A 14,625-nucleotide genomic window follows, 5' to 3' on the forward strand; every position below is an offset into this window, starting at 1 on the left:
GGCCTTTTATATTTTTATTTATTTATACATATATTTGTTTGCCTTCACCTCCCTTATCTCACCTCACTTGCTCACATTGTATATAGACTTATTTTTTTTCACTGTATTATTGACTATATGTTTGTTTTACTCCATGTGTAACTATGTGTTGTTGTATGTGTCGAACTGCTTTGCTTTATCTTGGCCAGGTCGCAATTGTAAATGAGAACGTGTTCTCAATTTGCCTACCTGGTTAAATAAAGGTTAAATAAAAAAAATAAAATAAAAATCACTCTGGTTGTAATGTCGATCGTGTCCACAAGATGGCAGCAGTGTATGTGCAAAGTTTCAGATGGATAACTTGAAGTATGAGTGAACTACAATACTTTTATTATGAAGTCCCCAGGTACATTTGGGCAAATCGTGAAGGAGACATTCGCATTCATATTCAATTTTTCTGCAAGAATATCATCAAATCTGTATACTTGGACTTTGATTTAGCTTTCCAAGTATTAGTAGCCATATTATAAGTTGAACATTTGCAAAACAACCAGTTTTCAAAACTTTGAATAGCCTTATAATTTTTGTCCAAAATTAAAAGGCATGCTGTCGTACAAGGTTAGTAGTTGCATTTTATGACATATACATGGTTTCCTGTAAAGCCCAGCTCATTGGCTATCTAGCTAGCTTTGTTTGACCCCGATTGGTGCTCATTTGACAAAGATAGTCGTTCAAGTGATGGCCGCCCGCGTCATCGGCGTGCCATGAAGGCGTCACTCTCTGACCAAATATGATGTCCTATAGGATATACTACACACCTAATGAAATAGAAGTCTTGTTACCTTCTAGGATCTCTGAGGAATAGATACGAACGTGATTTGACTTGTTGAAACAACGTTTATGGTGAGATTTTCAGATTCCTTTCTTTGCAAATTGAACGAGTGGAAATACAAAATCAATCGTGCATGCTATATGGACCTTTTTAGGATATGAAAAAGGATTTTATCTAACAAAACGACACTATGTTCATGTTATGGGACCCTTTAGATGATAAATTAGAGCCAGATTTCAGAATGTAAGTACACATTTCACCTTCATAGGTGAATTTATCAAACCTATAGTGGTGGGAAAAAAAGTGTTTTGTTGTTAGCTCTCCTCAAACAATAGCATGGCATTTTTTAGCAATAATACCTACTGTAAATTGGACAGTGCAGTTATATTAACAAGAATTTAAGCTTTCAGCCGATATAAGACACTTATATGTACCGACATTTGTTGTTTCTCTAAAATCTGCGATCTTGACATAACGAGCTGCATGATTTACAACTGCCTTGACGGAATGCCGATCCTTAAGTTTTAACCAGTTTCCTCTCCTTCATCTACCCTGATTGAAGGCTGAACAGCCTGATGGTATTTTTTAATACCGTCAAAACTATTTACATAAAGATTGTGTTCTTCATTACATACATTTTTCATTTCGTAAAACCCCAAAAATCTAAGGGCCTACTGAGTAGTGCAGCGGCCTACTGAGTAGTGCAGCGGTCCAAGGAACTGCATCGCAGTGCTTGGGGCGTCACTACAGATCCGGGTTCAATCCCGGACTGTGTCGCAGCAGGCCATGACCGGGAGACCCATTAGGCGGAGCACAATTGGCCCAGCGTCATCCGGGTTAGGGGAGGAGTTGGCCGGCTGGGAAGTCTTTGTCCCATCGCGCTCTAGCGACTCCTTGTGGCGGCCGGGCGCGTGCACGTCGACTTCGGTCAACAGCTGTACGGCGTTTGACTAATTACCAATTAAATATCACGAAATTTGGGAGAAAGTGTATTATTTTTTTTAACAACATATCCTAAAAACAGGTCAGGTCAAAGTAAAATGTACAATATGGAATGGACAATTACAAGTGTTTTCCAGGAGTTTCACCCCATTGTCATGATTAGTAGTTTCAAGTTTGTATATGTCCATTTTTGACAAGCTGATCATAGCAAAAAATAAAAATCTGCATTTCCCGCTGTGTAGACATTGCAAATAGGCTCACGATAACTCCTGATAAATTTGTGTAGCTGATATTCAGAGCTTAATTAAATAGACAAATCAATTTGTCACAGGAATCAGGACTAATAATGCAACTGACTGTTTTACAAATGGTGGGCCTGCCACATGGATGGGCATTCATAAAATTCCACTGCTGGCCGACATGGTACGCTACACCCCAGTAAATACGAGCCAACGACTTTTGAACTTTTTTTGGTCTTGTCCAAATGTTTTTTGTTTGTTGTGATTTACAAATGGTAGGCTTACCACATATCAACTTCAGGCAACAGTGTAGGCTACACCTCAGTAAGCACAGAACAACACCCGTTGGACATTTTTTTATGCAGTCCGAACTGGCGTTGATTTACACATCCACGGACATTGGTTTTTGTCCCAGTCCAAATCCAAACCAGTCAGAGACATCAATGTGTGGTTCAGATTTTGTCCAGTCTGGAACAGCCTTGATTTGGCCCAAACTGATGTCTATAAATTACATATTTTCTACTTTCATAGCAGAATACCTGACACTGACTGACCCAAAATTAACCTTTTGGGTAGGGGGCAGTAATTTCACATCCGGATGAAAAGCGTGCCCAGAGTAAAATGCCTGCTACTCAGGCCCAGATGCTAGGATATGCATATTATTAGTATATTTGAATAGAAAACACTCTGAAGTTTCTAAAACTGTTTGAATGATGTCTGTGAGTATAACAGAACTCATATGGCAGGCAAAACCCTGAGAAAAAAATCCAACCAGGAAGTGGGAAATCTGAGGTTGGTCGATTTTTATAGTATATTTTTTTGACTTCTTACGGATAATTTATCTTGGCCAGGTCGCAGTTGTAAATGAGAACTTCAACTTGCCTACCTGGTTAAACAAAGGTAAAATAAAAAATTATAAAAAATTGGGACGCTACCGTCCCACCTGGCCAACATCCGGTGAAACTGCAGAGAGCCAAATTCAAATTACAGAAATCGTAATATTAAACATTCATGAAAATACAAGTGTCATACATCATTTAAAAGCTTAACTTCTTTAAAAGCTTGACTTCTTGTTAATCCAGCTGTGTTGTCAGATTTCAAAGAGGCTTTACGGCGAAAGCACACCATGCGATTATCTGAGGACAGCGCCCCGCACACAAAAGCATTACATAAGTTTTCCAACCAAGCAGATGTCACGAAAGTCAGAAATAGTGTAACAGTATAACTTTAAACCGTCCCCTCGCCCCGACACGGGCGCGAACCAGGGACCCTCTGCACACATCAACAACAGTCACCCACTGAGCGTCGTTACCCATCGCTCCACAAAAGCCGCGGCCCTTGCAGAGCAAGGGGAAACCCTACTTAAGTCTCAGAGCAAGTGACGTAACTGATTGAAACGCTACTAGCGCGTACCCGCTAACTAGCTAGCCATTTCACATCCGTTACAATAGCAATAAAATAAAATCACTTACCTTTGAAGATCTTCATCTGGTTGCAATCACAAGGGTCCCAGCTACATAACAAATGATCCTTTTGTTCGATAAAGCCCTTCTTTATGTCCCAAAAAAGTCAGTTTCAATGGTGCGCTTGACTCAGTAATCCACCGGTTTCCCTCGTTCAAAATGCATTCAAATGAATCCCGTAAGTTACCAATAAACTTCTTCTAAACAAGTCAAACAACGTTCCTAATCAATCCTTAGGTACCCTATTATGTAAATAAATGATAAAATTTAAGACGGAGAATACCGGAGACCATTACCGGAGATAAATAACGAAGTACGCGCACTTACCGGAACGCGCTACAAACACTACAGCCAAAATGGGAGCCACTTAGAAAACTACAAATTCTAGCTAATTTTTCAAAAAACAAGCCTGAAACTCTTTCTAAAGACTGTTGACATCTAGTGGAAGCCCTAGGAACTGCAATCTGGGAGGACTTCCTTCTATATTCCCATTCCCAGCCATTGTAATCAGAGGTGACCTGAAAAAAAGACTGGATGGATTGTCTTCGGGGTTTTGCCTGCCATATCAGTTCTGTTATAAAATCAGACATTATTTTAACAGTTTTGGAAACTTGTGTTTTCTATCCAATACTACCAATTACATGCATATCCTAGCTTCTGGGCCTGAGTAACAGGCAGTTTACTTTGGGCACCTCATTCATCCAAACTTCCGAATACTGCCACCTAGCCTGAAGAAGTTAACCTCTTGACGCTAGGGGTCAGATCATTTTAAAAATATATTTTTATAAATAACATTCCCAAGGTAAACGGACTATTTCTCAGGTCCAGATCGAAGAATATGCATATAATTTACAGATTAGGATAGAAAACACTCCAAAGTTTCCAAAACTGTCAAAATATTGTCTGTGAGTATAACAAAACTGACTCTGCAGGCGAAAACCTGAGAAAATCTAACCCGAAAGTGATATTTTTAAATATTGTATTTCCTGGCCCGTCTTTCTTCCATTTAAAGGGGCAACAACCAGATTCCTTTTCCAATGGCTTCCTCAGGCTGTGACCAGGCTTTAGACAGTTTCAGGCTTTTATTTTGAAAAATGAGCAAGATTTTTCAAAACTAGTCAGGTGTCCTCTGATTAGTTCCTCCTCTCTGTTATTGAATAGGTTACGGTCCGATGAAATATTATCGATTATGTTTGTTAAAAACAACCTGAGGATTGATTATAATAAACATTTGACATGTTTCTACGAACATTACGGATACCTTTTGGAATTTATCAAAACGGAACGAGGCTGTGGTTTTCTGAACATAATGTGCAACCCAAATGGCGTTTTTTTTGTTATAAAAGTAATATTTATCGAACAAAAAGAACATTTGTTGTGTAACTGGGAGTCTCGTGAGAGCAAACATCCGAAGATTAAAGGTAAGCGATTCATTTTATTGCTTTTCTGACTTTCGTCACGAAAGTCTGGTCACCAAGCTAATAAGGCTAACTGTCCTAGCATTGATTGATACACTCACAAAAGCTTGGATTGCTTTCGCTGCAAAGCATATTTTCAAAATCTGACACGATAGGTGGATTAACAACAAGCTAAGCTGTGTTTTGGTATATTTCACTTGTGATTGCATGATTATAAATATTGTTAGTAATATTTTGCGCCCTGCAATTCAGCGGTTTAGGAAAATGATCCCGCTAAAGGGATCCGTAGCGCAGAGAAGTTAATTCTGTGAATAACACTTGTATCTTTTATCGATGTTTATCACGAGTATTTCTGGGATTTCTGTGACTATCTGCAAAAACACCGGATGTTTTGGAATCAAAACATTACTGCACGTAACGCGCCAATGTAAACAGATTTTTTTATATAAATATGCACATTATCGAACAAAACATATAGGACATCATGTTACACAATGCATGTGAGTGTCATCTGATGAAGATCAAAGGTTAGTGCTTAACGTTATCTATATTTCTGCTTTTTGTGACTCCTATCTTTGGCTGGAAAAATGGCTGTGTGTCTTTTTGCCTTGGCTCTGAACTAACATAATCATATGTTGTGCTGTCGCTGTAAAGCCTTTTTGAAATCAGACACGATGGGTAGATTAACCTCTCTGGGGTAGGTGGGACGCAATCGTATATAGCCAATAGCCAGGGAAAATACAGAGGGCCATATTCAAATAAAATGATATAAAAACCAAAAACTTTCATTAAATCACACATGTAAGATACCAAATTAAAGCTACACTCGTTGTGAATCCAGCCAACATGTCAGATTTCGGCGAAAGCATAAGATTCTATTATGATGATAGCACAACAGTAAACAAAAAGAGTAGCATATTTCAACACTGCAGGCACGACACAAAACGCAGAAATAAAAATATAATTCATGCCTTACCTTTGACAAACTTCTTTTGTTGGCACTCCAATATGTCCCATAAACATCACAAATGGTCCTTTTGTTCGATTAATTCCGTCGATATATATCCAAAATGTCAATTTATTTGGCGCGTTTCATCCAGAAAAACACAGCTTCCAACTTGCGCAACGTCACTACAAAATATATCAAAAGTTACATGTAAACTTTACCAAAACATTTCAAACTACTTTTGTAATACAACGTTAGGTATTTTTAAACGTTAATAAATCGATCAAATTAAAGACGGGATGATCTGTGTTCAATACAAAAAGAAAACAAATTGACGCAACTTTTCTGGTAATGTGCCTCTCAAACAATTTACTTCAAGTGACCCTCATTTAAGATGGCTGTACTTCTTCATTACACAAAGGAAAAACCTCAACCAATTTCCAAAGACTGGTGACATCCAGTGGAAGCGGTAGGAACTGCAAACAAGTCCCTTAGAAATCTGGTGTCCCAATGAAAATCTCATTGAAAAGACAGTGACCTAAAAAAAAAAAAGAGACATGGTTCACAGACATGGTTCAAACAGTTTTAGAAACTTCAGAGTGTTTTCTATCCAAATATACTAATAATATGCATATCTTATATTCTGGGGATGAGTAGCAGGCAGTTGAATTTGGACATGCTATTTTTCCAAAAGTGAAAATGCTGCCCCCTACCCCGAAGAAGTTAACAAGAAGTTTCTTTAATTTGCTGTATTGGACTTGTTAATGTGTGAAAGTTACATATTTAAAAATATATATTTTTGAATTTCACGCGCTGCCTTTTCAGCAGAATGTTGTCGAGGGGTTCCGCTAGAAAGGTTAAAAGAAATTCACGTTAGCAGGCAATATTAAATAGGGATTTAATTCTCTTGCGTTCTATGCAAGCAGAGTCAGGGTATATGCAGCAGTTGGGCCGCCTGGCTCGTTGCGAACTGTGTGACCATTTCTTCCTAACAAAGACCGTAATTAATTTGCCAGAATTTTACATAAAATTGAAGGTTGTGCAATGTAACAGCAATATTTAGACTTATGGATGACACCCGTTTGATAAAATACAGAACGGTTCCATATTTCACTAAAAGAATAAACGTTTTGTTTTCGAAATGATAGTTTACGGATTTGACCATATTAATGACCCAAGGCTCGTATTTCTGTGTGTTTATTATATTATAATTAAGTCTGATTTGATAGAGCAGTCTGAGCGGTGGTAGGCAGCAGCAGGCTCGTAAGCATTCATTCAAACAGCACTTTGCTGCGTTTGCCAGCAGCTCTTAGCAATGCCTGAATACAGCGATGTTTATGACTTCAAGCCCATCAACTCCCGAGATTAGGCTGGCAATACTATAGTGCCTATAAGACCATCCAATAGTCAAAGGTATATGAAATACAAAATGGTAGAGCAAAATAGTCTATGATACATATAATAAACTACAACCTAAAACTTCTTACCTGGGAATATTGAACCACAAGCTTTCATATGTTCTCATGTACTGAGCAAGGAACTTAAACGTTAGCTTTTTTTACATGGTACATATTGCATTTTTACTTTCTTCTCCAACACTGTTTTTGCATTATTTAAACCAAATTGAACATGTTTCATTATTTATTTGAGAGTAAATTTATTTTGATTTATGTATTATATTAAGTTAAAATAAGTGTTAATTCAGTATTGTTGTAATTGTCATTATTATATATATATATATATATATATATATATATATATATATATATATATATATATATATATATATATATATATAAACTGGCTTATTAAAATCGGTATCGGCGTTGAAAAATCATAAATCGGTCGACCTCTAGTCATCACGCAACCCCACAGATGAGGCCGCGTGCAATTGGCATGCTGACTGCAGGAATGTCCACCAGAGGTGTTGCCAGAGAATTTAGTGTTCATTTTTCTACCATAAGCCACCTCCATTTTAGAGAATTTGGCAGTACGTCCAACCGGTCTCATAAGCGCAGACCACGTGTAAGCACACCAGCCAAAGACCTCCACATCTGGCTTCTTCACCTGAGGGATAGTCTAAGATGAGCCATCCAGACAGCTGATGAAACTGCGGGTTTGCACAACAAACTGTCAGAAATCGTCTCAGAGAAGCTCAATGCGTGCGTGTCAATGCTCACCTTCGATGGTCACTGGCACACTGGATAAGTGTGCTCTTCAGGGATGAAGCCCGGTTGCAACTGTACCGGGCAGATGGCAGACAGCGTGTAAGGCGTCGTGTGGGCGAGCGGTTTGCTGATGTCATAGTTGTGAACAGAGTGCCCCATGGTGGCGTTGGGGCTATGGTATGGGCAGGCGTAAGCTACGGACAATGAACAACTATATTTTATCGATGGCAATTTGAATGCACAAAAGATACTGTGACGAGATCCTAAGGCCAATTATTGTGCCATTCCTCCGCCGCCACCTCATATTTTAGCATAATAATGCACTACCCCATGTCGCAAGGATCTGTACACAATTCCTGGAAGCTAAAAATGTCCCAGTTCTTCCATTGCCTGCATACTCATCAGGCATGTCACCCATTGAGCATGTGTGGGATGCTCTGGATCGATGTGCACGACAACACGTTCTAGTTCCCGCCAATATACAGCAACTTCCCACAACCATTGAAGAGTGGGACAACATTCCACAGGCCACAATCAACAGCCTGATCAACTCTATTAGGAGATGTGTCGCGCTGCATGAGGCAAATGGTGGTCACACCAGATACTGACTGGTTTTCTGATCCACACCCCTACTTAAAAAAAAAAAGGTATCTGTGACCAATAGATGCTTATCTGTATCCCCAGTCATGGGAAATCAATGGATTAGGGCCAAATGAATGAATTTAATATTGACTGTTTTCCTTAAATGAACTGTAACTCAGTAAAATCTTTGAAATTGTTGCATGTTGCATTTATATATTTTGTTTAGTGTATTTCATGTAATAACCATGGCAAAGCTAAAGGTGACATCCAAACCAACTGATTTAACCTATAACCATTGGTGCTCTATGCCTCCATTCCATCCAGCCACACATTTTTCAGGCCTCTCTCCACCAGAAAGCTCATGTGAAAAATCAAAGGCATTAGGGTAAACAAGGCCGCTGGTTGCCTGGGCAATAGGCTATCCTACCCCTTCCAGCCTACCCTTTCATCATAGGACCAGAGTAGAGAGCAATAATACACTACAGACAGGTTGCCATAACAGGCAGCAGTGCAGCAGCACTTTCAAACTGTATTACAAAAGAAGAGCGATAAAGGGAAGAGGAGAAAGAGGAGAGAGGGCAAGAGAAGGGGAGAGTAGAGGAGGATGGGGAAGTAATTAAGGCAGGAAAAAGAGAGAATCCATGAAAAGGAGAGGTAAGACTGGAGAAAGAAGGAGGGCAGGTAGCTCTAAAGCCCAGCCTCTCTCCTCCCACGCTAGCCACCCATCTGCCATCCATCCATCCCTCCACTCCTGAGCCGGCCTCCTCCTTTGAACCATGCCAGAGAGCTAGCTGACTAGAATAGCTAATAAGATAGGAACTAAGAACTTTTTAATGAGAGCCATGGCTGGTCTGGAAAAGCTGCACTACATGACCAAAAGTATCTGCTCATCAAAAATCTCATTCCAAAATCATGGGCATTAATATGGAGTTGGTCCCCTCCTTTGCTGCTTTAACAGAGTCTACTCTTCTGGGAAGGTATTCCACTAGATGTTTGAACATTCCTGCGGGGACTTGCTTCCATTCAGCCACAAGAGCAATAGGGAGGTCGGGCACTGATGTTGGGCGATTAGGCCTGGCTCGCAGTCAGAGTTCCAATTCATCTCAAAGGTGTTCGATCGGGTTGAGGTCAGGGCTCTGTGCAGCCAGTCAAGTTCTTCCACTACGAACAAACCATTTCTGTATGGACCTCGCTTTGTGCACGGGGGCATTGTTATACTAAAACAGGAAAGGGCCTTCCCTGAACTGTTGCCATAAAGTTGGAAGCACAGAATCGTCAAAAATTAAATTGTATGCTGTAGCGTTAAGATTTCCCTTCACTGGAACTAAGGGGCCTAACCCAACCCCCCCCCCCCCCCCAAAAAGCCCCAGACCATTATTTCTCCACCAAACTTTATCGTTGGCACTATGCATTGGGTAGTTAGCGTTTTTCTGGCATCTGCCAAACCCAGATTTGTCTGTCAGACTGCCAGATTGTGAAGCGAAATTCATCAATACATAGAACGCGTCTCCACTGCTCCAGAGTCAAATGGCAGTTACACCACTCCAGCCGACTCTTGGCATTGCGCATGGTGATCTTAGGCTTGTGTGCGACTGCTCGGACATGAAAACCCATTTCATGAACCTCCCAATGAACCGTTCTTGTACTGACGTTGCTTCCAGAGGCAGTTTGGATCTCGCTAGTGAATGTTGCAACCAAGGACAAATTATTTTTTACACACCATGCGCTTCAGTGGTCCCGTTCTGTGAGATTTGTGAGGCCTACCCCTCCGCGACTGAGCAGTTGTTGCTCCTAGACATTTCCACTTCACAATAACAGCACTTACTGTTGACCGGGACAGAAATTTGACGAACTGACTTGTTGGAAAGGTGGCATCCTATGACAGTGCCATGTTGAAAGTCACTAAGATCTTCAGGAAGGCCATTCTACTGACAAAGTGTGTCTATGGAGATTGCATGGCTGTGTGCTCAACTGTATACACCCTTACGGGTGAGGCTGAATTAGCCGAATTCACCAATTCAAAGGGATTTCCACATACTTTTGTATATATAGCGTACTGTCGCAGATTCTTTCCCTGCCCTTTGAAATTGCTCACAGACACAGAAAATGTAGTTCAAATTGATGATATTAGCTCGATTGCTTCCAGCAGGTTAAGATAAGCTCAGCATAACAAAAGCAACCACCTACTTTCCTTTCAAACCTTAGTTACCAAATCAACCAATATCCAGTCAATAGTGTTATCTGAGGTATCAACAGGTAATGAACCCGGTGCCAAGGTTGCCATTAATGAACCAATAGAAGCACCCATAAGGCCTATATGTCTGAAAATATTGGTGCAGAGTACTGGTCCGCAACCCAAATGGCACCTTCTTCCCTATATAGAGCACTTCTTTTGACCAGGGCCTATAGGACCCAGTGAACGAGTGCTCGTTCAAGTTCTGCACTTCCCTTCCTCGATTTAAAAAGGAAAGCACTGGTATAAGAGATATTGTGGAAACTCCCCAGCTCATGCTTACACCAATCCAATGCTTTGAAATGTGTGGGGAGGAATAAGGTAACTGACAATAAAATGTTATCTTTTCACAGAAATGTGGGTTTGCGTTATAAAACAATTCCTATTGAGTGCACATTTCAGTAGAAAGGTAGCGAACTGAGATTCAGGCAGACTGGGATGAGAGCTGAGAACAAAAAGTGGAGACTCACCGGTCTTCTCTTTGATCTCACAGAGAACGCTGAAGAGGGCAGGCTTCATTCTGTGACAGTTCAGGGCGTGTTTCCTGCCGGCAAGAAAAGGAGAGAGAGAGAGGGAGAAGAAAGAGCGAGGAAGAGAGGGAGTTGGAGGTAAGATTAGAATATATGCCTGCTTGTCCTAGTCATTTCGTAGCATATGCCGCACTATGGAAAAGCGAGCTAAATTAGAGTCGATGAGGTTCGTCCATCCAGCATTGATCTAATAGTGCAAGGTTCTGTATTAATGGATTTATAAAAGCTAATTTAAAAAAAGAAAAAAGTAGTTGTATTATCACACTCAGTTTCACATTGAGCTTAATATCTTGGTCCCCCATAGCACCGTTAACAAGTTACCTCCAAAGCCATGTTACTTTTGTACACGCAATAATTTTGGGGTGAAAGCATACTCTGCTGAACACCCACTCAGCAACACTTGACTTTTAATTATATTATAAACTCTCAATTAGAAAATTAAATTATGCAAACACAAACTAATGGGCCAGGCACCATCACTGGTAGCCCAGGGCCTTATTACTAACGAGCACGCAGGGCATGCGCCCTGGGGCCCCGACCTCCATGGGTACCCAACCAAATTATTAATATTTCCGGTGGCAGGCCCCCAAACAAAACTTAGTTAGGTACCCAATACTGCTCAGATAGCATATGAACACGGCATAAGCCATGGCAAAATGTGTAGAATAGCAGGAAATTTGCTTTAAAACTGCTAAATTCTCTCTCAACCTCATGGCAAAATGTGTAGGATTGCAGGATTACCACTGGTAGTCATTGCAAAGATTGCCAGCTGCATGCGGCTCTCAGGAATTTAAATGGCAGCCCGTGAAAATTCCATTTTAGTAGGGGGTCCTTGCCCACGGGCTCATAATATTTAGGAGGCCTTGACATTAAAGTTTGAAAATCCCTGACACAACACACACAGAAACATGACTCACATATTCCTCATTGCTCTGATCTGTGCAGCTTCAGTGAAGAGCTTAATATTGAGCCCTTCCAGAGTGTCATGATAACTCCCTAGAGCTGTGATCCTCAACTGAAGGGAACCTTTATGAATTTTTTTGCATCTATGCCTATTTATAAACCACAAAAGATCTCATATTCAAACTCATGAAATACATTGGGGAATCGTGTGCTGAAACACGCAACAGCTAAAACATACAGTCATGGATTTGATGGATAAAATAAATTGACCAAACAATACAGGTAAAAATAATACTACCCAAAAGGGGAGCTTGACAAAGGTAAAAAGGTGTTCAACTGATAAGCTGTTTTGAAACATTCCCGACACAGGCATCAGAGAGAAAAGGAAACAACCATGATACAACATATGAATGAGTAGGCAACGCCTAACCTCAACACCAACTCCAGTTGTGTCCATGTAGGAGGCCTAACCTCGGCTATACCATATTGGGAAATGCGTGAGTATTTATATGCTGAGAAGAAGTGTATATTGATGTGTCTGCCGATAACGAGGATATCGCTCGTTACATTACTTGTTCGAGCGAGTGCATAATTGTGTCCACCTGTGTATCAGTCTTAATTATATATTTTTATTTAACCTTTAAATTACACAGGTTTGTCTCACTGGGCAACATTTTTTATTTTGCAAGTGAGAGGAGTTCAGGTACAATTTTTTTTTAATCACTGCTGGATTTGAGTGGGAGAGGGGCCATGGAGGGAGATGGGGGTCAGGGGGGGTATGAGCAGGAGCAGGTGTGGTACTCGTGCTCTCATGGGGCATGCGGTCGGTCCTGTGGGTCCTGTACACTACTGACCTGTGCTGGAAGTTGAGTGGCAGGCCACCCCCTGCCGTGCCCCCCCCAGCTCCCCCTCCCTCTGCGGGGTCATCTGATCCGCCCCAGTGCGCCGGCGACTCCTCTGGCCAGCATCTGGATATGGGGTAACAGGGGGAGAGGGTGAGGGGTGGGCAGGACAGGACAGGTTGGGTGGTAGTGCACTAGTAAGGCACTGTTGTTGTCGTCGTCTCCTCATTTGTTATCTCCGATGCCACCCCAGATAGTAAAACAGCCATCCTACCACATTGGGTCAAACCCGGTACATAGTGCACTAGCAGGGCACTGTGCTGTCCAGCCATCTCATCTGTTCTCTCCTGCTATCCAGCCCAGACAGTTATCCCCCCCAAGTCAGTATAAGGGCTATGTATGTATGCAAGGGGCCCCACAGGTGACATGCATGGCCTACGCAGGCTACATTTGATGGCGTGTGTCTGTGTGTGCAGAGATATGCCAATAAAAGTGGAAGTCCCCTCTTTAACCCTCTCGTTTAAAGTTTGAGTGCAAATTCAAAGGCTAAATTCAAAGGCTAAAATGTAAATCCTAGAATTGAATAAGCCTTTATCAGACCATCTAAATCATGGACTAGGGCTAATCCATGATGGGCTATATCATGTCCAAGACGAAAATCAATAGTCCATTGACTTTCTCCATCTTGCCGCTGTATTGAAATATGTAACTGACTTTCATCCCTGGCAAGTTTTCAAATGTATACTGTGTATATGTATTTTGTTAAACTTCCAAATAAATCAATCTAGCCTACCTCTGCTGAGAGAAACTACTAGTGAGTAATTTCACTGATCTAGAGCATCTCAGGTCTTCAGACCTGCATATACAACTAATTAGGGTTGTCACGATACTCAGAGGTATCGTGGCAAAATAACAAAACATGAAGCGGACTGCATTTTCTAAAGAAAACACTCCTAATGCTGAAAACAAACAGCCTTACGTTGTCACCCAGAATCACGTTTATTTCCCAAGCTATAGCACACAATATTTTACATGTAGTAGATTTTTTTTTAAAGGACCCAAGAGTTCAGTCTGCTTTGTGTTTCCTTTTTGCCAAGGAAAATCTGGTATCGTTGCGTCGCGCTACTGGTATCGTGACAACCCTACACCTCAGAATAGGCTTTAGCTGCTGCCTAAGAGTTTCCGACTCCATCCTCAGATGAGAAGGCCAGACACATGTAAACAACAGGAGGAGTGGTGGTAGAACTACTTTAGAAGTGCCAGAGACACATGCTCGGTCTATCCTGGGGCAAACATTAAGCGCCTTCTTGACAGACTCATTGAATCCCTTCTCAGAAAAATGTTGCCTACGTTTAATTGTTCCAAAAATGCTATCCAAGTTAGAGTAGTGGTGGTGCGGTGCAACTCTTTAATTAGTATCAGAGATGCCCTGATATGGATTGGCATGCTGTAGTTCCGGAGTTCCAAATTAAGCAGCAGCAGCTGAAAAGATGAGCTCCTACAAATATTGAAATTTAAATGTTTTTTTTTTTAGAGTAAAGTACATCG

At 41.0% G+C, this 14,625-nt stretch overlaps 1 protein-coding gene across 5 annotated transcripts in view; it reads right to left on the minus strand.

The window, feature by feature from the left end:
- Positions 1-14,625, minus strand: part of LOC111980830 (pre-B-cell leukemia transcription factor 1) — a 56,652-nt gene that overhangs the window by 31,774 nt on the left and 10,253 nt on the right. For 3 of the 5 annotated variants that reach the window (XM_024011839.3, XM_024011841.3, XM_024011842.3), the window contains exons 2-3: positions 13,090-13,203; positions 11,273-11,346 (exon numbers count right to left, since the gene is read on the minus strand). In XM_024011839.3, the coding sequence (XP_023867607.1) occupies positions 11,273-11,346; positions 13,090-13,203 (188 nt within the window). The remainder of the gene's footprint in view (positions 1-11,272; positions 11,347-13,089; positions 13,204-14,625) is intronic. The other 2 variants (XM_024011840.3, XM_024011843.3) reach the window with 1 other exon arrangement.

The sequence above is a fragment of the Salvelinus sp. IW2-2015 genome, linkage group LG20, assembly GCF_002910315.2.
Source record: "Salvelinus sp. IW2-2015 linkage group LG20, ASM291031v2, whole genome shotgun sequence".
NCBI classification, from domain to species: domain Eukaryota; kingdom Metazoa; phylum Chordata; class Actinopteri; order Salmoniformes; family Salmonidae; genus Salvelinus; species Salvelinus sp. IW2-2015.